We start from the raw sequence: 25,288 nt of genomic DNA, 5'->3' as shown, positions 1-25,288 counted from the left end.
TTTGAGCCCCATTATCCAAGCTCAGCCTTGGGAACCACTACTGGCATTCCCAGAAAAAGGGATTTGTAAGTTTGATAAACAAAGTCAAATACTGCATAGCTTAAGTTTTTAACAAGCTATTCTCAGATGCCAGAAGGACAGATATGCTGTGTCCCAGAAATTCAGGGGCCACCCGTGGCTCACAGGGCATAGCACCCTGGGCAAGTGAACCCACTCTTGTTACCATAACCTCTATGGCGCTCTGCACTGTGACCTGTACTTCCTGCCAAAGCGGGACAAGGGTCAGCTCTGGTGGCTGGACTGGGGCAAAAGAGAACAGCTCTACAGCCCTAGCACGGCCTTGGAGGCTCACTCTGAAAAGCCCTAAAATCTGCAAGGGTCCAGGTCAGACACACAACAGGCTCCTTTGGGCGTCCGTCCCCTTGCCTTCCCAGCCAGATCCCCACCACACACACAGCCCTTCTGGGGCCTAGGCGGTGCCCCTGGCCTTTGCTGCTCTCTGCCTCTGGGAAGTAGTGTGGAGTTTTAGAAACACTTGCTCCAGGACTAGAGGACAGACCCAGTGCAGTGGGAAACTGTCTCAGATGAAAACAGAATCAAGTCAGGCTGGTCTTAAGTGCTGCTGAGTCATGGGCCCCTTGGAGAATCTGACATATGCTTGATGCCTGTAACCCCTTTTGTTCAAAATCATACACAGACTAAAAGCCTTATCTGAATCCTCTAAGTAATGAGAAACTGAACCATGGGTGGGGCAAGGACTTGCTCCAGATCACATGGCAGAACCTGGGTACGTAGTCAAGCCCCCAGGCCCCAGCAGCAGTCCTAAGAGGCCTGAACCCCAGAGAAAGGCCAGAGGAAAAAAGGACACGAGTGGAATTGGGTAAATAGTTTTAATGTGTAACAGTAGGCCAGCTGGGGAGGACAATACCCCCCAAGGCCCCAGCCCTTCTGCCATGATGGCCTGGGACCTGTGTGCCGGCCAGCCCCGTGCCTGCCCTGGCCCTGCAGCCCACCAGTCCCGGGGAGGGTGGGAGAGGAAAGTGGGGAGCCGGGAGCTCAGCCTGGAGAGTTCAGGGGAGCAAACACAGGGGCTAGTTGAATCTGGCCTTGGAAAAGTCCATCTCTGGATGCTGATCCATGAACCTGAGGAGACAAAGCAGGAAGGTGAGACAGGCCAGGTTTCCCCAAAATTTCCTCCTTTCTCTCAGCCTCCAACATGAGGTCTAATCTGTTTAGAACTCTCAGCAACCTGGAGCCATGCCAGGCAGGAATAGGGCCCCCAAGGTCTCCCTCTGAGGCCCATCTGAGCCCGAGGCTGGATGCCGAGGTGCCAACACTGGTACTGCTTTTTCTGTTGGTGATGGTGACCGCCTGTTACCCTTTCCTACCCCGAGGTAGCCTTGCCCTCAAGATGACCTCAGTAAGTGATTAGGGGAGGCAAGCCAAGGCTATAAAGCCATAAACTTGGCTGGCTCATCCTGGAAAGGGCAGGGAAGCTCCTGTGCTCTGCTCAGTAAACACTTGCCGCTGTCACCCAGGTCCCAGCCGCAGACACCTCCCCCAAACCCCCATCTCTGCATCGCTCACTTCTTCAGAATCTCCTGTTTCTTCTGCTCATCCGAGGTAGGCAGCCCCATGGACTTCTGTCTCTGGTCATACATCATCTTCTCCACCATGCTACGGGTCTCACTGTCCAGGTCTGACAGCTGGGGGTCAGACAGTGACAGGGTGGGTGAAGCCCTGGGGCCACCCAGGCCCCAAACCTCCCAACCGCAGCTCCTCCAACCAGCCTGGGCTCACCTTGGAGTTCTCGGGGTTTATCTTCTTAGTATTGATCTCAGGGTCACTGGATACCAAGCGGCTCCACCACTCCATCTTGTTGATCTGAGAGCAAGAGGAGGGCCACCCAGGGATGAGTGGTGGCTCACTCTGGACCCTGGTGACCACCCCCCAGCTCTCCCAGCCACATCCTGTATCAGGGACTTGTGAGGCCTGAACTGGGACCTAGGGGCAGATGGGCGAGACCTCTGCCCTCTCCAGTGGCTGGGGGAGACAGACACGGAGATAGCCAGCATGATAAGAGAAAGAATAAAGTACAGAGGGAGACACTCATCCAGGGTGGAGGGAGAGGTTAGGACATACACATGGGCTGGGCCTTAAATGACACGCGTGAACCACGTTAAAAGAGCAGGGAAGGACATTCCAGGTGGGAGGAAATGCAAGGGCAAGGGCACAGATGGGTGAGTGAGAGGCAGCCAAGGCGGGTCAGGTAGGCTAGGCCAGGCAGTACGTGCCATGGGACACTTTCCTCAGACCCTGGCACTTCACAGAGACCACGTTCATGTACCGGGGTCTGTATCCCAGGTCTCTGAGAGGGGGAGCATGCAGGCTTCCCGAGGGGCATAGTTTTCTACATCTTGTTCACTGTTCTCCCTCCAGCACTTAGAACAGTCTCTGGCACGTAGTAAGTGTTCAAGTATTTGTTGAATTGAATGCTTGTATCGATACAAACCTAATGGAGGGACTTCCCTGGTGGGTCCAGTGGGTAAGACTCTGAGCTCCCAAGCAGGGGGCCCAGGTTCGATCCCTGGTCAAGGAACTAGACCCCATGTGCTGCAACTAAAGGTCCCACATGTCACAAAGAAGATCCCGCACATGGCAACCAAGACCCAAAATAAAAACTAGGAAAAAACCTAATGGACCTGGAGAAGGAAATGGCAACCCACTCCCATATTCTTGCCTGGAAAAGTCCATGGACAGAGGAGCCTGGCGGGCTGCAGTCCATGGGGTTACATGACTGAGCACATGCATGAGGGTGGAGGGAGATGGGTTGGTAGCAATAAACTGGTAGAACAACAACAACAAAAACCTAATGGAAAGGAAAAGGCTTTGGTACTAAAGACAATTCTGATCCTTAACTCCACCCTCTCCTAGAGGCAAGAGTTGGGGCAGATCTCTTGAGCTGCCCTTTTTCTGACTCTAAAATGTGATAAACATACTATAAGAAGTCTTATTGTGGAGATGAAATAACATATGCCCATCAGGCCCCCAGCAGGGCCCCCAAGTTCAGGAACACAGGCCAGGAGGCGGGGCCTTTCGCACCTTCTCCAGATGCACCGTCACCACCTTGCCATCCTCGATGAGCCAGGAGCTCTCCTCGACCTTCACCTCGTTGTAGAGCTCCCCATCCACGATCGCTGGCTGTCCCTTGAGCCCCACCCGGAGATGCCTCCGCTGGATGTCCACCACCACGTCCTTCCCCTTCAGCCGGAAGTTCACACGGAAGGGCACAGCCAGCTGCACGGGGCAGGAGCAGTCAGGAGGGGCCCCAGGCCGGCTCCCGCCCTGCCGCCCCAGCCCCCACACTCACGTCCAGCTCCGACAGGGTCTGGGTCCAGCGGTAACTGGGCAGGTCCGCCCCGTTGCCAAGGTTGGGCTTCAGTTTCCCTTTGTCCTTCTCATCCTCCTCCTCGTCCTCGTCCTCGGCCTCCTGCTCACAATTGGAGTGCTCGGCTACTTCCCTGACAGACCTAGACTGAACCCCACTGGCCGGCATTGCGCATACAGACACAGACAATACAGAAGACCTGGTCCCTGCCCAATCCATGGCCCACTAGGAGTCAGAGGTAAAACCTGTTTGGCTCTCTGCTAGGTCTGCCTGAGAGAAGCTCAGATGGGGAGACCCTGGGACAGCTGGGGGGGGGGGGGGTGGTGGCAGTCAGACACGGACCCTGGGGACCCAGCCACGGGACTTGGGAAGGAAGCCCAGCCCAGAGCAGGTCAGGAGGTGGCAGCCAGCAGAGTTGTTCTAAAGGAAAACCAGCCTGCCAAATGGTCAGCTTCCTTCTTCTCTGTCCGGAGGGTGGGACCCCGGCCTCAGACCAGAACCCCTGAAGAACTGAGCGAGTGCCCCAAGGATTATGTGGGAGTAGGAGGAGCTCCGAAGAGAACACGCCCCAGGCGTGTCAGAGAAACCCACCCACCCGAGCCCGCCCGCCTGGTGTCCGTGCAACACCGCCCATCTCTGGCTCTCGGGCTTTCCTGCCAAGGCTTAAATTAAGCCAGTGAGATTTGGGTTTTTTTTTTAACCCACTTTGGTCCAATGTGGGATCCTGGAGTATGGGGAGGATTCCCAAAGCTAAGGGAACGGTGGGGTGGGCCTTCCAGAGAAAGGGAGTGGGTGAAGAGCCCTGGAAGTTCCCAAACCCTTCCAGTCCATCTCACCTGCTTCCCTGGTGAGCCAAGACTGCCATTCTTGAGCTGGGCCTCCTGATTCTCGGCATCCTTTTTCTGTGGCAAAGGGGAAAACAGCTGGCAAGAAGGGCCCCACTTCTAGTATCCATGGGGGTCAGGGGACAAGGGAGGGAAGCCCACTCCTACCTGGTCAATTTCCAGCTGTAGCCTCTCAGCCTCCTCATCAGTCAGCTCCTTGATCTGGGGCCCGGAGGTCTCTGACTTGGCCTCCTTGGCCAACCTGGCTGCGCGCTCCGCCTTCTCACGCCGCTCAGTCTCCTGCCGAGCTCGCTTCTCCCGCCGGGCCTTCTGTGCCAGCTGGTTGTGGTGGTTGAAGGTCTGTGTGATAAGCTGAGGAAGGAAGAGAAGGCTAAGAGGCATCGGGGGAGAAGACACATCCCAAGACATGAAGCCAGTCCCATCTCTGAGTACCTGGGCATTGCACTTAGAACCTCAGTTTCAACATCTTTAAAATGGGATTTAATACACACCTGTCTCACTGAGTTGTAATGAGAATACCTGCAAAGTGTCTGCTTCAATAAAGAGCAACCACTTAAAAAAAGGCAGTCCAGGGACTAAGACCCAACACTGCAGCTGGACAACCTGCATTCTAATCCAGGCTTTGTCACACACTAGCTATTGTATTTTTGGAAAATTACTTAACCTACTAATGGCATTAGTGGGCTTCCCTGGTGGCTCAGTGGTTAAACAATCTACCTGCCGATGCAGGTTCGATCCCTGGGTCGGGAAGATCCCCGGAGAGCTTCAGAGTCCTTATCAGCGAGGATAAGTCCCTACCTCACAGGAATGTCAGGCAGACCAAATGATAAGTGCTTTGACAGTCCTTCACAGCAGAGTGAAGCTGTCAGGAGAATGCCAGCCTCAGCCCCTCTGAGAAGCTTTTCCTCAGCTCTCAGGCTGGAAAGAGCTTTCTGGAGGGAAAAGGCCAGCGTCTTCCTCTCCTCGGCCTGTAAGCTATCCATTTCAAATCTGTCCTCTCCCACGACGCCTTCCTAGGATGCTTCTAAACTGCATCGTGCTAGCTGCCCCCTCTGCGGCCCAAGAGCGACCCCAATACTATTACCACCTGGTCTGGCTCTGTGGCCTTGGACAAGGAAACAACTTTGACGTTCCTAAGCCTCAGTTTCATCAGCTGTCATGAAGACTGCATATGACACTTGTCAAGAGGTTGGCACAGTCCTAGCCACAAACCAACTGCCTATGAACTGCTGGCTTCCCAACACCCCCTGCCTGGCTGAGGCTAACCCAGGGTCAGCTGGTGGAGAAGCACCTTCTCTGCTATGAAGATAACAACAGGAGGAATGGTTATACCTCATGTTTTACATCAGAAGCTCCTGAAGTGTGGTTCCCCTGATCCATAAAATATACTAGCATCACCTAGAATTAAATGCTGAATCTCAGGCCCTACTCCAGGCCTACTGAATCAGAAATTCTAGGGGTATGGCCCAGCAATTTGTACTTTTAACAAGCCCTCCTGGCCAATTCTCATGCATACTTGAGTCAATCTACATCTGAGATCCTGGCCTACTCCTTCTACCTGTGTGACCCTGAGGTCATCTCTCTGTGCTTCTACCGTATTGTTTCTAAAAGCAGTCTTTTAGCAGCAGCACAGCTGTTCTTTGCCTAGAGTATCCTTGCCTCTACTTTCAGGTCACCTCGCCAACACCTTCTTATCCTCCAGGACCAGCTCAAGTGTCTGTTGAATTTCACCTCTTCACCTTTGGAAGACTCAGGAATTTACCCAACTTAGGAAACCCAACTCTGTGTCAACCCACACACCTGGAAGCGGCCTCACAGGACGCCCACCACAAGAACAGTGGTCAACAAACCATCTTTCAAGAATCTCTGAGCCAGAGCTAGAGGGAAATGGATCTGCAAGAGCTGAGGGGAACCACGTGGGGCTCAGGGTCACCAAAGTCAGCCATGCGCTCCTAGGCCTAGGGTTCTGCCAAATGCCCTGTGGCTTCTCATTCATTGGGAGCCAGTTCTTCCTGTTACCCTCAAACCTCTAACTTCATGCCACATTACAGTAGCTCCACACTGTTCGAGGTTAAAGGGTACCAAAAGCACCCCGAAACCAAATGGGTTAACAAAATGAGGTGTGTGTAAGAAATAAATGAGCCACCTGAAGGCCACTGTGCTGTCAACAGAAGGGGTTGGTCATGGCCCAATTACGCCAGCAGAGGCTGTTCCACCCTAATCAGGGAGACCTTGAACTCAGGCCATCTGCTAACCAGCGGCCAAGGGGAGGCAGGAGTGGGGCCGTCCCCTCTCCCAGCTCCAGTGAATCACGTCCCATTCGTCCTGTTCCTTCCCAGCTCCTGAAGGGCAGATGAGGGCAGAGCTGAACCACCAGGCAGAGTCAAAGCCAATCACAGCAGCCTCTGACCCCTCCTCCCGGTCTCCTCCCACGGCTTTACCTGGGCCTGGGCCCAGGCAGAGACCCCTGCGAGACTGTAGCCTACTCAGGGTGCCAACTGGCAGGCTGTCAGAGTCAAGCTTCTGTCACTGGACATGTCTTTGGGAACCAGAGCCCAGCAAAGTGAGGAAGGGGTGAGGAGGGCTGGGCCAGTTCTAGGCCCCAGAGTGTTCGGTGGGCATACCTGAACACAGCTTTCCCTGACCTAGCCTGGGTGACAGGAGAGTAAATAATGGGTCCCCCCAGACTGGCCAAGGAAGGCTCCTGAGAGATATTTAAGCTCAACCCAAAGGCATGAGGTCCTGGACCTGATCATGGAGTGGGGGGACACGTCTGAGGGAGAAGACACACTCCTGTTCTAGGACTTCATGTAAATGGTCTAATTCAGTATGTGCTCTTGTCTGTCTTCCTTTAGAAGGGTGAATAATGTGTATGTATGTGTGTGCTCAGTCATGCCCGACTCTGCAACTCTATAGACTGTAGCCTGCCAGGCTCCTTTGTCCATGGAATTTTCCAGGCAAGAACACTGGAGTGGGTTGCCGCTACCTCCTCCAGGGGATCTTCCTGACCCAGGGATTGAACCTGCATCTCCTGTGTCTCCTGCATTGCAGGCAGATTCTTTACCTGCTGAGCCACCAGGGAAGCCTGAATAATATTATATTACATGGATATATGACATTTTGTTGATTCATCTATCAATAAATGCTTGGATTGCTTCCAGTTTTTGGCTCTTATAAACAGTGCTGCTATGGGTGTGCAAATCTCTCTTCAAGATCCCACTTCCAGGGCTTCCCTGGTGGCTCAGTGGTAAAGAACCCACCTGCCAATGCAGGAGACACAGGTTCAATCCCTGATCCAAGAAGACCCCACATGCCGCAGAGCGACCAAGCCCGTGCAGCACAGCCTGGGCGCCAGGGCCCGGGAGCCACGGTCCCTGAGCCGTGGGCGGCAGCTGCTGCAGCCCACTCGTCCTGGGGACCACGCTCCGCAACAAGAGAAGCCACCGCCGTGAGGAGCCCGTGCACCTCGACCGGAGGGCAGCCCCCACTCGCCGAAACTAGACAAAGTCCATGCAGTAATTAAGACCCAGCACAGCCAAAAATTTTTTTAAAAAAAAGGTCCTGCTTCCAATCTCAGGGGGTAAACGGGAAAGCTGGATCACCTGGTAGTTCTATTTTAAAATTTTCTGAGGCACCACCATACTGTTTTCCACAGCAGCTGCACTATTCTAAAATCCCACTGATAGTGCACAAGAGTCCCAATTTCTCCACAACCTTATCTAACACTTAAGTGTTTTCAGGAGGTTCTGACAGAATCCATCCTAGTGAGTGTGAGGGGACAACATCTCACTGCGGTTTTTATTTGCCTTTCTCTAATGACTAGTGATATTGAGCATCTTTTATAATAAAAAAAGAACTATAATTCACTTTTACCAACAATGTCTGAAGAGTACCCTTTTTTCCCACATCCCTGTAAGCAATTAAAAAAAATATTTTTGTCAGTTTGACCAGGAAAAAAAGGCATCTCACTGTTTAGTTCACCTACATTTCCTTGATTACTACTGAATGTAAGCATCTTTTCATATGCTCCTCATGGAATGGCCCATTTTTCCATTTATCCTTTTCTTGTCAACTTACAAGAGTTCCTGCAAATTAAATTGTCTCTTAAATTTTATCTGTCCTTCGCATTGCACATTTTTCCCAGATCTACTGTTTTTCAAATGACTATGTCATTGCATCTCTTCTGCCACAGTTTCTAAGAACAAACAGCTCTTTTATTCTATGGCTTCCAGGTTTCTATCCTTGCTAGGTCTCTTCCACACAAGGTTATACATAGTTTCCTAGCTTTCCTTACTAAGCTCTTCTTGATCTGCAATTTATTTTTAGATATGAGTACAACAAGCTTCCCAGGTGGCACTAGTTGGCAATTCAGGAGACATAAGACACACAGGTTTGATCCCTGAGCCAGGAAGGTCCCTTGGAGGAGGGCATGGCAACCCACTCCAGTATTCGTGCCTGGAGAATCCCATGGACAGAGGAGCCTGGCAGGATACAGCCCATAGAGTCGCAAAGACCCAACTGAAGTGACTTGGCAAGCACGCACATATGAATAAAACAGATCGTTTTACACTTTTGGTGCTTTTACAAATAGCCAGTTGTAGCAGCACGACTTATTAAATCATCCTTTGCCTATGAACTGAATTACCTTACTGGACACATCTTAAAGTTAGACTTTTCTGGGTTCTCTGTTTCACTACTCTATTTGTCTCTTCCTATGTCAATAACATACTGATTTGATCATTATGGCCTTTATGCAAATCCATAATGCCTAGCTTCAAAATCTATAAAAACTAAAGTGTTTTTGTGTTTCTCTAAGTTTGAAGCATGAAGGTATTTACAGTTTTCATATCTTGGCAGAAATATTGATATACACTTCCCTGCAGAAATATCAATGTTTCATTACATTATGCTGCTCCTGACCCCTGGACTGGAGTAGAGTATATTATATACAGTATATGCACTGTCAAAGTGTTAGTCGCTCAGTCGTGTCTGACTCTTTGCAATCCTATGGACTGTAATTCGCCTGAATTCGTGGACAGGTTCCTCTGTCCACGGAATTCTCCAGGCAAGAATACTGGAGGTAGTGGGTACCAATTCCCTTCTCTAAGGGATCTTCCAGACCCAGGGATCCAACCCAGAGTCTCCTGCATTGTAGGCAGATTCTTTACCATCTGAGCCACCAGGGAAGCCCAAGAATTCAAGTTCACAGTCCCTTTTTTGAACCTATTGGGGCCAGATGTGTTTTGGGATTTAGAATTCTTTTGGATTTTAGGAGGCAATACAGTGCATATTTAACCCTAAAATCCAAAGAACTCTGAATTCCAAAATACACCTGGCCCCAAGAGGTTTAAAAAAGGGACTGGGAACTTGTACTCTCATGTGCCAGCAACACTCTTTTTATCCTCACAAGAGCCTTGTGAGAGAAAGATTATCCCCTCTTCCGGGGGCGGCAGCGGGGAATGAGGCTCAGAATGTGATTCATCCAATGCCACAGTTGTCAAGCAGGGAGACGGGCACACGGGATTCAGCCACATCTGCCTGGCTCCAGAGAACATGCTCTCAACCGGAACACTTAGAAAGGACTTCTCTGGTAGCCCGGTGCACAGCAGGTCCTCAACACAAAGGAGTTACTGGTGTTACAACTGGAGACCAGTTGGGAAGGCTGGACAGGTTTCTGCCTGCCTGAGAGTCCAACCAACCTCCTGAGAAAGAGCTGACTCTAAGGGAACAAAGAGGCAAGGAGCATAACAGAGGAACCAGCAGACGTCCAACAGAACAGCTACCATCATCCTTGTGATACGCCCAAGACACCACTTCTCAATGTTGTTCATCTCCCCCTTCTGCCTGCTACCTCACTCTCCCTTCATACCTCAGGCACCTCTTCCTCAGCGTCTCCCTTGAGCCCCCAACCTAGGTTAGTCACCGTCTTATGCTCCTAGGACGTCTACCTGAACACCCACCACTTCCTCACTGTCTTTTTTTCGGTGGGGGGAGTCGGGTTTAGTAAGGAGTCTACACTGTGAGATCCATGAAAACAAAGACCATGTCTGTATTCACCTCTGCGATCCCAATGGCTCTGTCACAGTAGCTAACACAGGCAAAGTGTTAACTGTTCAATACATATTAATTAAATGAATGAATGCTGATATTTTATGGTGAAGTCTGGCCCACAGAAAAACAGGAGGTGCTAGTGCTAATACAGAAAGCATACGTGAGCCAGAAAGGGTCCTAAAGGTCAGTGAGTCCACCTTCTTCTGCTTGAGATGTGTGAAGATTAAAAGGATCAGAGAATTGGTGGGAAATCAACCAGGCCACACAGCTAGACCAAGAACCCAGGACTCCTACTCCAGGACCATGTCCGTACTACAGAGTAGCCTCAGGTCAAGGCATATCATCAAGCATTTCAGCTTGTTAGAACTCCGAGGCCACAGAAAGCAGTTTGTAAAATGTCTCCTTTTGGTTATTATGTCTCCTGTTTAACTGAAAACAACTGTCAGTTTTCACAGTTCAGTGAAATGACATCTTCTTCATTATTTACGAATCTTCAAAAATATAATTACAACCTAGACAATCAGAAGACATTCAAACTCTCAGAACCTGTACCATAAAGCACAATCCTCAGGACTCACCTAACAGCAGTCAGAATGGCTATCCTCAAAAAGTCTACAAATAATAAATGCTGGAGAGGATGTGGAGAAAAGGGAACCCTCCTACACTGTTGGTGCAAACATAAACTGGTGCAGCCACCATGGAGAACAGTATGGAGATTCCTTCAACAACTGAAAATAGAGCTACCATATGATCCAGCCATCCCAATCCTGGGCATACATGCAGAAAAGACAAAACTTCTAATTTGAAAAGATACATGCACTCCAATGTTCACAAGAGCACTACTTACAATAGCTAAGACATGAAAGCAATCTAAATGTCCAATGACAGATGAATGCATAAAGAAGATGTGGTGTACACACACACACACACACACACACACTCACTCACTCACTCACACACAGGAATATTACTCAGCCATTTAAAAACATGAAATAATACCATTTGCAACAACATGGATGAACCTGGAGATTATCATACTAAGTACAATAAGTCAGAGAAAGACAAATATCATATGATATCACTTTTATGTGGAATCTAAAAAAAAATGATACGAGTGAACTCATTTATAATACAGAACTAGATTCAAAAACATAGAAAATAAACTTATGGTTACCAAGGTGGAGGGGGGTAAATTGGGAATTTGGGATTAACAGATACACACTACTATATACAAAATACAAAAAAAAAACCAAGGACATACTATATAGCACAGGGAACTATATTCAATTTCTTATAATAACCTATAATGGAAAAGAACCTAGAAAAGATACATACATATATACATATATATATAGGAGATAGACAATTAAAAAAAACACCCCCACCACTATTTTCAAATCCCTGAACGTTGGGTCACAGAATCTGAGAAGACTAGGGTTGGCTGGCTTTGAGTTTTCCTATCTGTCTTCTAAGCTCCATTTCTAACGCTGGCCTGCTCTCACCTCCCAGTGCACGGGCTTCCCTGGGGGCTCACACAGTGAAGAATCTGCCTGCAATGCAGGAGACCCAGGTTCGATCCCTGGGTTGGGAAGATCCCCTGGAGAAGGGAATGGCTACCCATTCCAGTATGCTCGCCTGGAGAATTTCATGGACAGAGGAGCCTGGAGGGCTACAGTCCATGGGGTCACAAAGAGTCAGACACAACTGAGAGACTAACACTTTCACTTTCCTCAATGGAGAAAAGGAACCAAGAAGTGTTGCATAAGGGGCAGAAAGCAGTTTTACAAGAGACTCTGGTTCCAACCCTGGCTCCCCCATAACTCAGTTCAAGAATTTGGACAACACTGGCTTTCCTATAACTCACACCGATTTCCTCATTTGTAAATGGGGACAGTAACACCTGCCCCTCAAACAGTTAAAGGACCATGGGGAATAGGGTAGGTAATGCAGTTGGCGAGGTGAGGGGCTTTAATAAATGACAGCTTGCTTCCCTTTCCCAACTCTTTGCCCTTGGCTAAAATTTTACTTCTGCTAACAGCTATTAGCATGCCAAGGAAGGCCAGATAAGCTCTTCTGGAGAAACAGAGCTGCCCAAAGGACACTGGCCCCCAACACTCACCTTTTCTGCCATGCCTTCTTCTCCTCCAACAAAGAAATCTGTTTTGCGTCGAAGGAAGCTGAAGAAAGTGTTCACCAGCTGAAAGGAAACAGAGACAGAGACTGGAGAGACGCCATATTGGGGGCCCCTCAGCTGCACGGACGCCAACTCTCTCAGCCTAGGAGGGAGCCTGGGACTAGACTGTCTCGCCCCCAGCCTCTCAACTGAGGAAACATCCTCCCCACAGGCCTGGGCTTTGTCACTTCTGCCAGGAAGCCTGAACTAACTTTACCCGGATCCCTTGAAAGGCAGAATTCTCATTTCTTTCTAATTTTTGGCTGCACAGGGTCTTCATTGTGACACACAGGGCTTCTTCTAGTTGTGGTGAGCAGGCACTGCTCTTCATTGTGGCGCACAGGCTTCTCACTGCAGTGGCTTCCCTTGGACAGCATGGACTCTAGGTGTGGACTCAGTAGTTGTCGGCACACAGGCTTAGCTGCTCCACAACTTGTGAGGTCTTCCCAGGCAAGGGATCGAACCCATGTCCTCTGCATTGGCAGGCTGATTCTTAACCACTGGACCACCAGGAAGTCCCAGATTTCTCATTTTCTTGTGTGCACGTGTATATATATTTCACATTTTTTGTGGTGCTAGAGGCAGTCTGAGGATACGGGCATCTATGGCTTGAAACACCTGGGGCCCACCTTTCCTCTTCACATAGTAAAAAACCCATCCAGAGTGGCACTGGCTGAGTTACAAGGGCAGAGCTAGAAGGAAGGGAACAAATGAAGCCATTTCAAAGAAAGTTCAGACCAACTAATTCTGGCTGGGTGGCCAAGTGGTTTAAGAACATCAGTTTGGGTGTCAAGACTGATATACATGAGCTCTGTGACCTTAGGAAAGTTTCTTAACTCCATAAAAGAGAAACAGCAGCAGGACCTATTTCCAGGGATATATGCGAGGATCCTTTGTGAGAACCAAAGGAAGCAAAGGAGCTGAGGTCCCGAGCAGTGTCTGGTCCAGAGCAAGAGACCCTCTGCAGGAGAGTGAAGTCCTCATAAGCAGGCACTATGAACCATGACTGTCGACATCCTCAGTGCCCAGCACCAGACCTGACTCAAGAGCACATGCTCAATAAACATTCTGATGAATGAAACGATCTAGTGGTGACCTAAGGTTAGCATCTATAACTAAGCCCTTTTATTTGCCCAAGAAATCTGATGCTAGATTTTATCTCAATGGTTTCAATTCCTGCTCCTACACATTTTTTTCAGTTCACTCAAAAATGAACACATTCCAAATCCAGTTGTGTCAACAATTTAGGGGGGGTGGGGTGGGGAGAGGGAGCCTTTCACATCCTCAAATAGTACTCTTCCAACCTCAAAGGGCTTAGGAGTCCTTGATCACCACCTGAATGAGAGAATGGGAATGGAAAGCTCAAAACTTTTGTCCCCAGAGAGACACAGAACTTGAAATGGTCTGTGGAAAGCACACACTGGCCTAAGGATGCTGGTCCCCTCCGGGTCAGGAGCCTGTTGGATGATTTTGGGCAAGCTCCTTCAGTGTCTTTAATAAAAAGACTGATCTTGACAGGCTTTTCTACCTTTTGAACTTTTCCATGGTTCAAAACACCAATTCCAGAACCTCTTCTAAGTTGGTCCTTATCCTTCATCCACTCTGTGTTACTGGGTCTGGTCACTACGCAGGAATTATGTTCCTGCACACATCAATCACTCGAACAAGTATGTGTTGACTGTTCAAGCCAGGTTACTGAGAATTCCTCACTGTCCCTCCCCTCCCTTCAAGAGACTACTCTCCTACAAATTCAGGAAATATAAGGATTCATAGCTGAATCTCAAATAAAAGAAACTGAGGCTGGGAGATGTGGAAGGGTCCCAAGTTGGTAGGTGCGGTGTAGAACAATCGTGAACACAGGCCTCCTGTTCCCCCATTCAAAGACCACGTGTTAATATCGCCTCCCACTCTCACATTCTTTCGCTCGCTCCAAGTCTCCGTGCAGGCAAGTTGCAATGTTTAGAAAGGTTCATCCCAAGGGATGCCCTTCGGGGGCGGCCACCAACGGAGAAACGGAGCCGAAAGCTTGGCGGGGCGGGGGGGGGGGGGAATTCCAAAACTTTGGGGCTTTTCCGGGGGCGGGTGCAGCGACGCCGGAGGTGCAAAGGCAGAAACTACTGAGAGGTCTCGGGCCGGGGCCGGGGCGGGGGCGGGGACGACCAGGCCTGGTACGAGTATAAGACTTGGTACTAGCAGGCCAGACCGGAAGCTCGAGTGCAGTTAAGAATGTGAAGGGGAATCCCAGAGTCCGCGAGGCCCAGGGGTGTATCTCGGCTTCTCGAAGGCAGAGAAGGATGGAGAGAGCGTGGCTGAGGCCTTCCCCCGAGTAGGCCGGGCCCAGCCAACGCCGCGCGGGCCGTTACCTCCTGCACGCCGCCCTCGTGCTGCTGCGCCATGGCCAGCAACATGCCGTCGAACCGATCCTCCTCCTGCTCCCCACCCATCGTGCCAGCTGCTAGCCACGCTCCGAAATCCGAGCTCCGCACTCGCGTCCGGCGCTCGCCGACCCTTCGGATCGCGTCCGGTCCAACGGCTGCAGTCCGCCTTCCGCTGCGGAGCCGGAAACACGCAGGCGCCGCACCGCCCAGGCCCGCCCGCTCACTCTCACGTCCCGCCCCGCTTCGAGCCTGCGACCATTGACCGCGCGGCAGATAGCCCGCTTTGCCGGCCATTGGTCGACGTGCTGAGCCAATCAAAGAGCGCGTCCGTGAAGCGGTGGACGGAGCGGAAGGCCCCAGAGTTTGGTGTGAGTTGCTATGGTCACCAGACGCTTTATTGGAGCCTTCCAGAAAGGCATGAGCACAAATCTGGCATGGTTAGAATTGAAAAAAAAGGCGCAAACTTTGTTCCTACGCCTTGGGCGTGACCTCCCAGCTTGTAGAAGGGTGAAGTGGGAAATGTTCTTAGTTATCTCCTCTAACCCTCCCATGGGTTAATTGAGGCCCAAAAAGGAGAATGGACTCGCCCAGAGAGCAGTCTACTCCGTCATCATCACATGCTCCCTATAAATTGTGCAGTCGTAGGGGCCCCGGACTTAGAAGGACTCTGTGCTTGGATAGTGCTCTTCTGCTGCCGTCTGAAATTTTTGAACAAGAGAGCCCACATTGTCGTTTTGCACTGGTCCCCGCAAATTATGTAATGAGTGATGTATTCAACCTCACTTCTGTTAATGTGCGAGACAGGTCCCAGTTATCGAAGGCCAACCACTTTACTTTTTCATTGAATTTCATCTTCTTAGTCTTTTCAGGGATTTCACTCTTGTTATTATTCTTTTCTAAATATCCTGCACCACAATTTTCTTTCTTCTGGATTATCCCCTTCAATTTACATTTAACTCGACTTCTTTTTGTACTGTTATATGACCCCACTTTCTCTTCCTACTGCCCCAATTTTCAATTCTCTTTCACACCAAAACTTGAAAAGATTGCTATACGTGTTTCTCCACTTGATCACTCTCCATGTCTTCTTGATTTACTGTAGCCTTTTCTTTTTTATATATAATTTTATTTAATTTTGGCTGTGCCAGATCTTCTTTGCTGAGTGCTCTTTTCTCTAGTTGTGGAGAGCAGGGGCTACTCTCTAGTGGCAGTGCATAGCTTCTCCTTGCAGAGCACTAGGGCGTGTGGGCTTCAGTAGTTGTAGCCTGTGGGCTCAGTAGTTGCAGTTTCCCCACTCTAGAATTGCAGTTGCCAGGTTCTAGCGCACAGGCTCAATAGTCACGGTACCCATTCTTAATTGCTCCCTGGCACGTGGGATCTTCTAGGACCAAGGATGGAACCCATGTCTTCTGCATTGGCAAGAGGATTCCTTACCACTGAGCCACCAGGGAAGCCCTAATTAATCTTTTATTAATACTCTGACCAAGGTTACAATGACCTGCTTATTGCCAAAGCCAGTAGACCACTATTATCTTACTCAGCTTCTCAGCTGCATTTGACACAGTTGACCCTTCCACCTTCTGGAAGCAATTTTTTTCCATAGGCTTCACTTTTATGTTGAAACTCTGACTCCCAGTGTGACTATTTTTAGAGATAGGGCTATTTAAAGAGGTAATTAAGATGAAGGGAATTCATAAAGGTGGGGCCCTAATCCAATATGACTAGTGTCCTTACTGGAAGAGGAAGACACCACAGAGACTCCTAAGCAAGCCGAGGAAAGGCTGTTTGAGGCAGCAAGCAGCAAGCCAAAGAGAGAAGCTTCAGGAGAAAGCAAACCTGCCAACACCTTGATCTTGGACTTCTACCCTTCAGAATTATGAGAAAATAAATTACTGTTGTTTAAGTCACTCAGTCTGTAATAGCTTATTATAGCAGACCTAGAAAACTAATAGGGCTTCCATATACCACACATATCTGCTTTTTCTTCCCACCTTACTAACACTCTTTCTCAGTGTCCTGACCTACCCACATTTATAAATGTTGGGGGCTCTGTGCATACCTTCTTTTCTTCTCTCTCTATGCTTTCTCTGTAGGTGATCTCATGATGCCTCTGGTCCACATCATTTTTGAGCTCCTGGACAACCCCACTTGGGTTTTTCAGTTTTTTTTCCCTTATTGTTGTTGTTCAGTTGCTAAATCGGGTCCGACTCTTGCAACCCCATGGGCTGTAGACTGCCAGGCTCCTCCCTCCAGAGGATTTCCCAGGCAAGAATACTGGAGTGGGTTGCCATTTCCTTCTCCAGGGGATCTTCCTGACCCAGGGACTGAACCCAAGTCTCCTGCATTGCACTTGGGTTGATTAGCAGATATCTCAAAACCCACATGGCTAGTGATGGATGCTGGTGATGGTTGCATAACAATGTAAATGTACTTAAAGCCACTGAACTGTACACTTAAAAATGACTAAATGGCAAATGTAATCTTATGTGTATTTTAACACAGTAAGAAATTTTATAGCTTTATGAGATAATTTGAAATCTGAACTCTTAATATTTTCAAGAATTATTATTTTTAAAAACCAACATGGCCAACACTGATGCTCCCAAACACTCACAAATTAATTCTTCCCAAAGTCTTCCCCATTAAGCTAAATGGCCCCTTCAAGCACCGATTTGCAAAAGCCCAAACTTACTCATCTACTGATTTGGACCAGTCAAAACTTGACCTCATCTAATCCATTAGTAAGTCCTGTTAGCTCTCCCTCCAAAATACATCCTGATTCTCTTTCTCACCTTGCTGTGTGAAGCAAGATGCTACTACTAGTCTAAACCAGCATCCTCTCTTGCTTGACATCTACCATATCCAACTTCCTCACTGGTCTCCTTACTTCCTTTTTTGTCACTCTGTAGTCCATCCCGGTTTGGAACCAGCTTGGAACTATTTCAAATCCTGAAAAATGATGCTGTTAAAGTGCTTCACTCAATATGCCAACAAATTTGGAAAACTCAGCAGTGGCCACAGGACTGGAAAAGGTCAGTTTTCATTCCAATCCCAAAAAAAGGGAAATGCCAAAGAATGTTCAAACTACTGCACAATTGCACTCATCTCACACACTAGCAAGGTAATGTTCAAAATTCTTCAAGCCAGACTTCAACAGTACATGAACCAAGAACTTCCAGATGTTCAAGCTGGATTTAGAAAAGCCAGAGGAACCAGAAATCAAATTGCCAACATCCATTGGATCATTGGAAAAGCAAGAGAGTTCCAGAAAAACATCTGCTTCATTAACTACACCAAAGCCTTTGACTGTGTGGATCACAAACTGGAAAATTCTTAAAGAGATGGGAATAACAGACCACCTTACCTGTCTCCTGAGAAATCTGTATGCAGGTCAAGAAGCAACAGTTAGAACCAGACATGGAACGACAGACTGGTTCCAAATCAGGAAAGGAATACGTCAAGGCTGTATATTGCCACCTGCTTTTTTAACTTTTCATGCGAAATGCCAGGCTGGATGAAGCACAAGCTGGAATCAAAATTTCAGGAGAAATGTGAATAACTTCAGATACACAGATGACACCACCCTAATGGCAGAAAGCAAGGAAGAACTAAAGAGCCTCTTGATGAAAGTGAAAAAGGAGAGTGAAAAAGTTGGCTTAAAACTCAACATTCAAAAAAACAACCCAACATTCAGAAAACTAAGATCATGGCATCTGGTCTCATCACTTCATGGCAAATAGATGGGGGAAACGATGGAAACTGTAAGAGACTTTATTTTGGGGGGCTCCAAAATCACTGCAGATAGTGACTGTAGCCATGAAATTAAAAGATGCTTGCTCCTTGGAAGGAAAGCTATGACCAACCTAGACAGCATATTAAGAAGCAGAGACATTACCTTGCTGACAAAGGTCCGTCTAGTCAAAGCTATGGCTTTTCTTTTTTTTTTCCAGTGGTCTTGTATGGATGTGAGAGTTGGACCATAAAGAAAGCTGAGAAAACTGAGTGCTGAAGAATTGATGCTTTTGAACTGTAATGTTGGAGGCTCTTGAGAGTCCCTTGGACTGCAAGGAGATCAAACCAGTCAATCCTAAAGGAAATCAGGCCTGAGTGTTCATTGGAAGGACTGATGCTGAAGCTGAAACTCCAATACTTTGGCCACCTGATGCGAAGAACCGACTCATTTGAAAAGACCCGGATGCTGGGAAAGATTGAAGACAGGAGGAGAAGGGGACAACAGAGGATGAGATGGTTGGATGGCATCACCAACTTGATGGACATGAGTTTGAGCAAGCTCCAGGAGTTGGTGATGGACAGGGAAGCCTGACGTGCTGCAGTCCATGGGGTCGCAAAGAGTCAGACACGACTGAGCAACTGACCTGAACCTCAACTGAGCAGACAGAGCAATTGCTCTTAAGGATAAGCCAGGTCTTGTTACTCTCTTGCTTAAAAGTAGCCCTTCATGGATCGCCATTGTATTCAGGATAAATCCAAGCTCCCAACGATGGCCTCTGAGAAGCAGCAACATCAGGGCCCTGCCTACCTCGCCAACCTCATCTTGTCTCACACTCCCCTTCACACACCAGAGTCTCTCTTCACTGGCTGCTTTCACTTCTTCAAATGCCCTGTCCTAATTCCAAGGCCTTTGCCAGCAACTCCTTTTTACCTATCAGCTTTCAACCCAAATGCCACTTCCTCTGTGAAAACTTTGTGCTTAGTCACTCAATCGTGTCTGAATCTTTGAGACCCCATGGGCTGTAGCCTGCCAGGCTCCTCTGTCCATTGGGAATACTCCAGGCAAGAATACTGGAGTGAGTTGTCATGCCCTTCTCCAGAGGATCTTCCCAACCCAGGGACTGAACCCAGGTCTCCTGCATTGCAGGCAGATTTTTACCATCTGAGCTACCAGGGAAGTGACCCTGATAGACAGATTGTTTCCATCTCCATGATTTTCACTGATCCTCTATAATTACTTGCCACAGTTGAAATACAGAATTAAGAAATTTTGGTTCTATATCCATTCCCTCTCCCTGGAATATAAACTTCATGAAAGATAGAACCTGCCTGATTTATCTGAGCATTCAGCACAGAGCCTCAAACATGGTAGAACCTCAATAAATATTTGAGGAATGAATAGACGGTCTTTGCCTGATACTGTTGACTTTCATTATAAAACTTATCAGTAAATATTGGTAAAGTTTATTTTACAAATTGGTAAAACTTATTGAGCACGCAGTATTGTGCCAAATGCTTTATCAACATTATTTGATTTAACACAATGCTCTCTTTAGGGCTTCCCTGACAGCTCAGTTGGTAAAGAAGCCGCCTACAATGCAGGAGACCTGGGTTCAATCCCTGGATTGGGAAGATCCCCTGGAGAAGAGAAAGGCTATACCCACTCCAGTATTCTGACCTGGAGAATTCCATGAACTATACAGTCCATGGGGCCACAAAGAACTGGACATGACCAAGCGACTTTCACTTCACTTCACTTCAGTGCTCCATTTAGTGGAGAGAAAACAGGGACAGAGAAGTGAAGTCACGTGCCCAGGGCCACACAGCTGAAAGGGAAGAGCCAAGATTCAAACCCATGCAGCCTGACTCCAGAGCACACACACTTACCCATCCTTTATCTTAGAGTTCTACCTCCCAGAATTGGCATTCTGATTTTAGAATTCAGACCCAGGTGCTTATTTGATGTAACTATGCCCTGGGAGACCAAGGCCTGACCTTGAACCCTGGTGATTCACTGAAATAATAAACCAGGAAAGTCTCTTGGTGACAAGTCAACCTCCCCTATTGGTCTCTGACCCCATCTGCATTTGAACACCCACCAGCTGCAGGCAAGTGGGTGATTACATCTCCCAGTAAGTGCTCCCTTAGGACTTGATGACCCCTGGGGAAGTAAGGGAAGAAGCAATTTATTCTTCCAAAGAGGCAGAGAGGGAAAACCCGTGAAGCCTGTGCTAGACCATAAAGGGTGACCCAGGAGCTTACCAAGGAGACAGGGTAATGGAAACACACCCCAGGCACGGGGAACAGCTTGGAGGCACAACGTTGCATGACGCATTCAGAGCATGCAAACCACCTAGTCCTCACTCTCTACTTCATGGCTCCAGACCTTAACCCAGGCCCTCTGCTGCCCCGGTCTCCCAGCTGTACCGGCAAGTAGTCCAAGGCCTCTGGACAGAAGGAGAGCAAACATGCACCCTGGTCATAGGGTTGCAGAGTATGTGGTCTCACAGGGTACTCCTTCATTTCCAAACGATGAACTGGGCAGTGGGAGCTCAGTGTCACTGGTAAGGATGATGATGGTCGTTGTCCCCGCTTGGATAGTAAGATCGTCGTCCCGTTGTCACGTGAGGATTAACTGAGATAACTGCTGTGAAAGCACTCTGTAAACCAGACAGCGCTGTACAGATGGGAGAGTGCTGTCATGAACTTTTCCTCCCGAAAGCCTTCCAGATTCAAGCTCTTCAGCCCCACTGCTCCGCGGCAGTGCTCCCACCCACCCTGCCCCACCTAGGAGGGCATCCTGGCTCCCCTCTTAGAGCTACTGGGAGTGGGGCTGTCTCTCTCTCCTCACCACAGGGGCTCCTGGGACTTCCCTGGTGGTCCAGTGGTTAAGACTCCATGCCTCTACTGTAGGCGGGCCTGGGTTTGATTCCTGGTCAGGGAACTAATATCCCAAATGCCAAGCAGCACAACCCAAAAAAGAATGGGGGCTCCCCCGGGCTGGCCTGTGTCTCCCCATTACACTGAAGGCTCCCCGAACCCAGGCTGATCTCCTCTATCAGACTACATCTCTGAGGCCTGGACTGTGTCACCCCCCAATTAGATCTGGGGTTCCTAATGGTGCAGCTGTGTCTCCCTCTTGGGACTAAGGACTCCTGAGGGTTGACTTGTGTCTCTCCCTTCAGATTGAGAGCAGCTGAAGGACTTGGACTCCGGGAGTTGGTAATGGACAGGGAGGCCTGGCGTGCTGCAGTTCATGGGGTCGCAAAGAGTCAGACACGACTGAGCGACTGAACTGAACTAAACTGAGGGACCATGGCTGATTCATGTCAATGTATGACAAAACCCACTACAATATTGTTAAGTAATTAGCCTCCAACTAATAAAAATAAATGAAAAAAAATTAATTAATTAAAAATAAATAAATAAACTGAGGGACCATCTTGGCCCAAGAGACCGCCTATCCCCCCAAGTTAATGATTCCAGTCAGGCTCTGGGCTCTGGAAATCCCAGCTGAGGTCTCATCTCACCTCCAGAGCCTCCAGGACTGACACTCTGGCCTTCAGGCAACACACAGGGCTCAGAAAACACAGCTCCTCACAGTGCAAAAAAGTGCAAGACTTAAAACCCCGGGAGCCAGCTTCCAGCTCAGTTTTACCATGACCCCCAGCGAGGGGTCTCCTCCCGCCTCTGGGTCTCCCCCTCCTGAACTTCCTCCTCCAGGCAACAAAGATGAGAACACCACCAGTGACTATGACAGCTGCCCTCTTTTACAGAGCACTTACTGTGCCAGGCACTTCATGTCCTCGTAACACCTAGAAAAGGCATTCTTAGAGGCAGATTTGCTGTGAAACTGAGACTCGAATTCCAGGGCCTTGCACTTGCATGGGCCCTTCCAAGGCAGCACCAGGAGAGGCCCCAGTGTCTTCTTAGGGTAGAATACATTTTTTTTTTTTCCTTTTTAGCTTTTGAAAAATAAAAATTTTAAACAACAACTAGTCAAGACCACTGTTTCTTCTCACTCTGCATCTCTTCCAATATGAATTATTCCCAAGACATCTGGAAGTAAGTGGGTGGTGGAGAAACAAGGACTTGTGTAGAGCAAGAAGCAAATCTGTGCACAATTCTTTTACTCATCACTAAATTGTCATTTCCTCTTTGACATTAACTCAAAAAGGAAGGTTCTTCCTATAAGGAATAGGCAACATATGCAATTATAAATGTTTTTCTTTTTCAATAGGAATTACACAAAGTAGAATTTATCGTACTTCTGACTACAAACCTACAAGCAGTACTACAGGTAGCAAATACATCTATGTGTGAAGGGGCATGTTTTATATCTCCTTACTATCAAGAATAAAACTTAAAAAAAAAATTAACCTGAAACTTACATTACGGTATGTAAAATAGATAACGAATGGAATTTGCTGTATAGCTCAGGAAACTCAAACAAGGGCTCTGTATCAACCTAGGGGGGTGGGATGGGGAGGGAGATGGGAGGGAGGTTCAAAAGGGAGGGGATATATGTATACCTATGGCTGATTCATGTTGAGGTTTGACAAAAAACAACAAAATTCTGTAAAGCAATTACCCTTCAATAAAAAATAAATTAATTAAAAAAAAATAACCTTGCAGAGTTCCCCAGCGGTCCAGTGGTTGAGTCCACCTGGCAACGCAGGGGAAAATGGGCTCCTTGTTCCAGGAAGATCCCACATACCCTAAACAACTAAGCCCGTGCAAGACAACTACTGAACTCCGCGCCTAGAGCAGGTGCTGCACAACAAGAGAAGCCACTGCAATGAGGAGCCTGCTTATCGCAAGGAAGAGTAGCCCCCGCTCACCACAACTAGAGAAAGCCCATGCACAGCAACAAAGACCCAGCACATCCAAAAATAAATAAATGTTTGTTTAATTAACCTTGCAAGAGGAAAGACAGAATCATCTCTCTACTCATTTCCAAAAATCACTAACAGCTCTACCTCCTTATCTTCCTTTCTCTTCCTGAAAATGTCCACCCTAAAACTGCTGGGTAGAAGGGAACACGGTAAAAGCAGGCACCAGAGGAAAGAGGGTACCACGTTGGCCTCAACAGGGACAGGAGGGTGTCCACACAGAGCAGTGACCTGGCACAGAGGAACAGGTCAGGTCCAGCAGGGTGAAGGTGACCCTGAACCGGTGGAGACAACCTAACCCAAGGTATCAGCACCCAGGTGGGGAGAGGAAGGCATCTCACAGCAGAGATGGTGCTGGCGGAGAGGGGAGATTAGTTACAAATAGAGGCTTGGTTCAGTGAGTAAATAAATTAAGAATAATGGAAACCAGATTTCTCAATGTCAGAGAAAGTGTGAGTCGCTCAGTTGTGTCCAAGTCTTCATGACCCTATGGACTATGGCCCGCCAGGTTGCTCTGTCCCTGGAATTCTCCAGGCAAGAATACTGGAGTGGGTAGCCATTACCTTCTCCAGGGAATCTTCCTGTCCCAAGGATCAAACCTGGGTCTCCCGCATTGCAGGCAGATTACCATCTGAGCCACCAGGGAAGCCCCTGTGTCAAGAAGGGAGGTATAATGTATTTAAGGGCGAAAGTAGAATGAATCCCATTATAGTGGATTAAAATTACGTAATAGTATGTGCTCATGAGCTCAATTGGTAAAGAATCTGCCTGCAATGCAGGAGACCCCGGTTCGATTCCTGGGTTGGGCTACCCACTCCATATTCTTGGGCTTCCCTTGTGGCTCAGTTGGTAAAGAATCCGTCTGCAATGTGGGAGACCTGGGTTCAATCCCTGGCTTGGCAAGATCTCCTGGAGAAGGGAAAGGCTACCCACTCCAGTATTCTGGCCTGGAGAATGTCCATGGGGTCGCAAAAAGTCAGACAGGACTGAGTGACTTTCACTTTTGCATGTTTTTCAGTATGTATAAGTAAATATAAATATAACTGTGTGTGTGTGGATGGACGCATGCACAGTCAAATATTCCCTAGCTCTAGGAGGGCCTGAGAGCAGTGGCACCCTCATAGCAATTAGCAGATCTTGGTTTCTAAATTATTAATTGTTTTATTTAATTAATTTATTTGGCTGTGCTGGGTCTTAGTTGTGGCACTCGGGATCTTTGATCTTCATTGCAGATGTGGGATCCTAGGGCTATGGCATGTGGGATCTAGTTCCCTGAACAGGGATCGAACACAGGCCCCCTGCATAGAGAGCGCAGCATCCTAGCCGCTGAACCCCCAGGGAAGTCTGAAGATCTTGGTTTCCAAATATGATTCTGGCACCCAGATCATGGTTTTTAAATACTATTCCCAAATAAAAGGGTAAATCAGAGCTTCTTTAGTACTGGTTGACTCCAGGGGCTAGAAAAGTGATATCTTCATATACCAGAAAACAAAAGATGTTTATAGAGTGATGGTGGTTGGTGGTGGTTTAGCTGTTAAGTTGTGTCCGACTCTTGCAACCCCATGGACTGTAGCCTGCCAGCTGCCGCTGTCCATGGGATTCTTCAGGCAAGAGTACTAGAGTGGATTGCCATTTCCTTCTCCAGGGGATCTTCCCGATCCAGGGATCGAACTCAGGTCTCCTGCGTTGCAGGCAAATTCTTCACCAATTGAGCTAGAAGGGAAGTCCCAGGCATGTCAAAAGGACATCGATCCCAGCTGGACAGGACACCCATTGACAAGTCTGTGACAATCTGAGCATCAAAGTAAATAATGAAAGTAACAGATTAC

At 48.4% G+C, this 25,288-nt stretch overlaps 1 protein-coding gene across 1 annotated transcript; it reads right to left on the bottom strand.

Annotated features, from left to right (window-relative positions):
• Window positions 1-876: 876 nt before the first annotated feature.
• NUDC (nuclear distribution C, dynein complex regulator) lies at window positions 877-15,022 on the bottom strand. Its single transcript, XM_043445580.1, has 9 exons — window positions 14,821-15,022; window positions 12,404-12,481; window positions 4,381-4,584; window positions 4,225-4,290; window positions 3,371-3,490; window positions 3,103-3,297; window positions 1,801-1,884; window positions 1,588-1,706; window positions 877-1,143 (listed from the first exon to the last, which is right to left on the bottom strand). Exons 1-9 carry the CDS (start codon window positions 14,899-14,901, stop codon window positions 1,092-1,094), a joined length of 999 nt encoding a protein of 332 aa, XP_043301515.1. The 5' UTR covers window positions 14,902-15,022; the 3' UTR covers window positions 877-1,091.
• Between the last annotated feature and the right edge of the window lie 10,266 nt (window positions 15,023-25,288).

The sequence above is a fragment of the Cervus canadensis genome, chromosome 24, assembly GCF_019320065.1.
Source record: "Cervus canadensis isolate Bull #8, Minnesota chromosome 24, ASM1932006v1, whole genome shotgun sequence".
In the NCBI taxonomy this organism is placed as follows: domain Eukaryota; kingdom Metazoa; phylum Chordata; class Mammalia; order Artiodactyla; family Cervidae; genus Cervus; species Cervus canadensis.
This window is presented reverse-complemented; position numbering and strand designations above follow the sequence as displayed.

Excerpts from the sequence above, each read along its gene's own strand:
- NUDC (XM_043445580.1), bottom strand. The coding sequence starts at position 14,901 with ATGGGTGGGGAGCAGGAGGAGGATCGGTTCGACGGCATGTTGCTGGCC. Across the intron at positions 12,482-14,820 it reads ACGAGGGCGGCGTGCAGGAG|CTGGTGAACACTTTCTTCAG; the intron begins GTAACGGCCCGC and ends GTTTCCTTTCAG. Across the intron at positions 1,707-1,800 it reads TAAACCCCGAGAACTCCAAG|CTGTCAGACCTGGACAGTGA; the intron begins GTGAGCCCAGGC and ends TCTGACCCCCAG.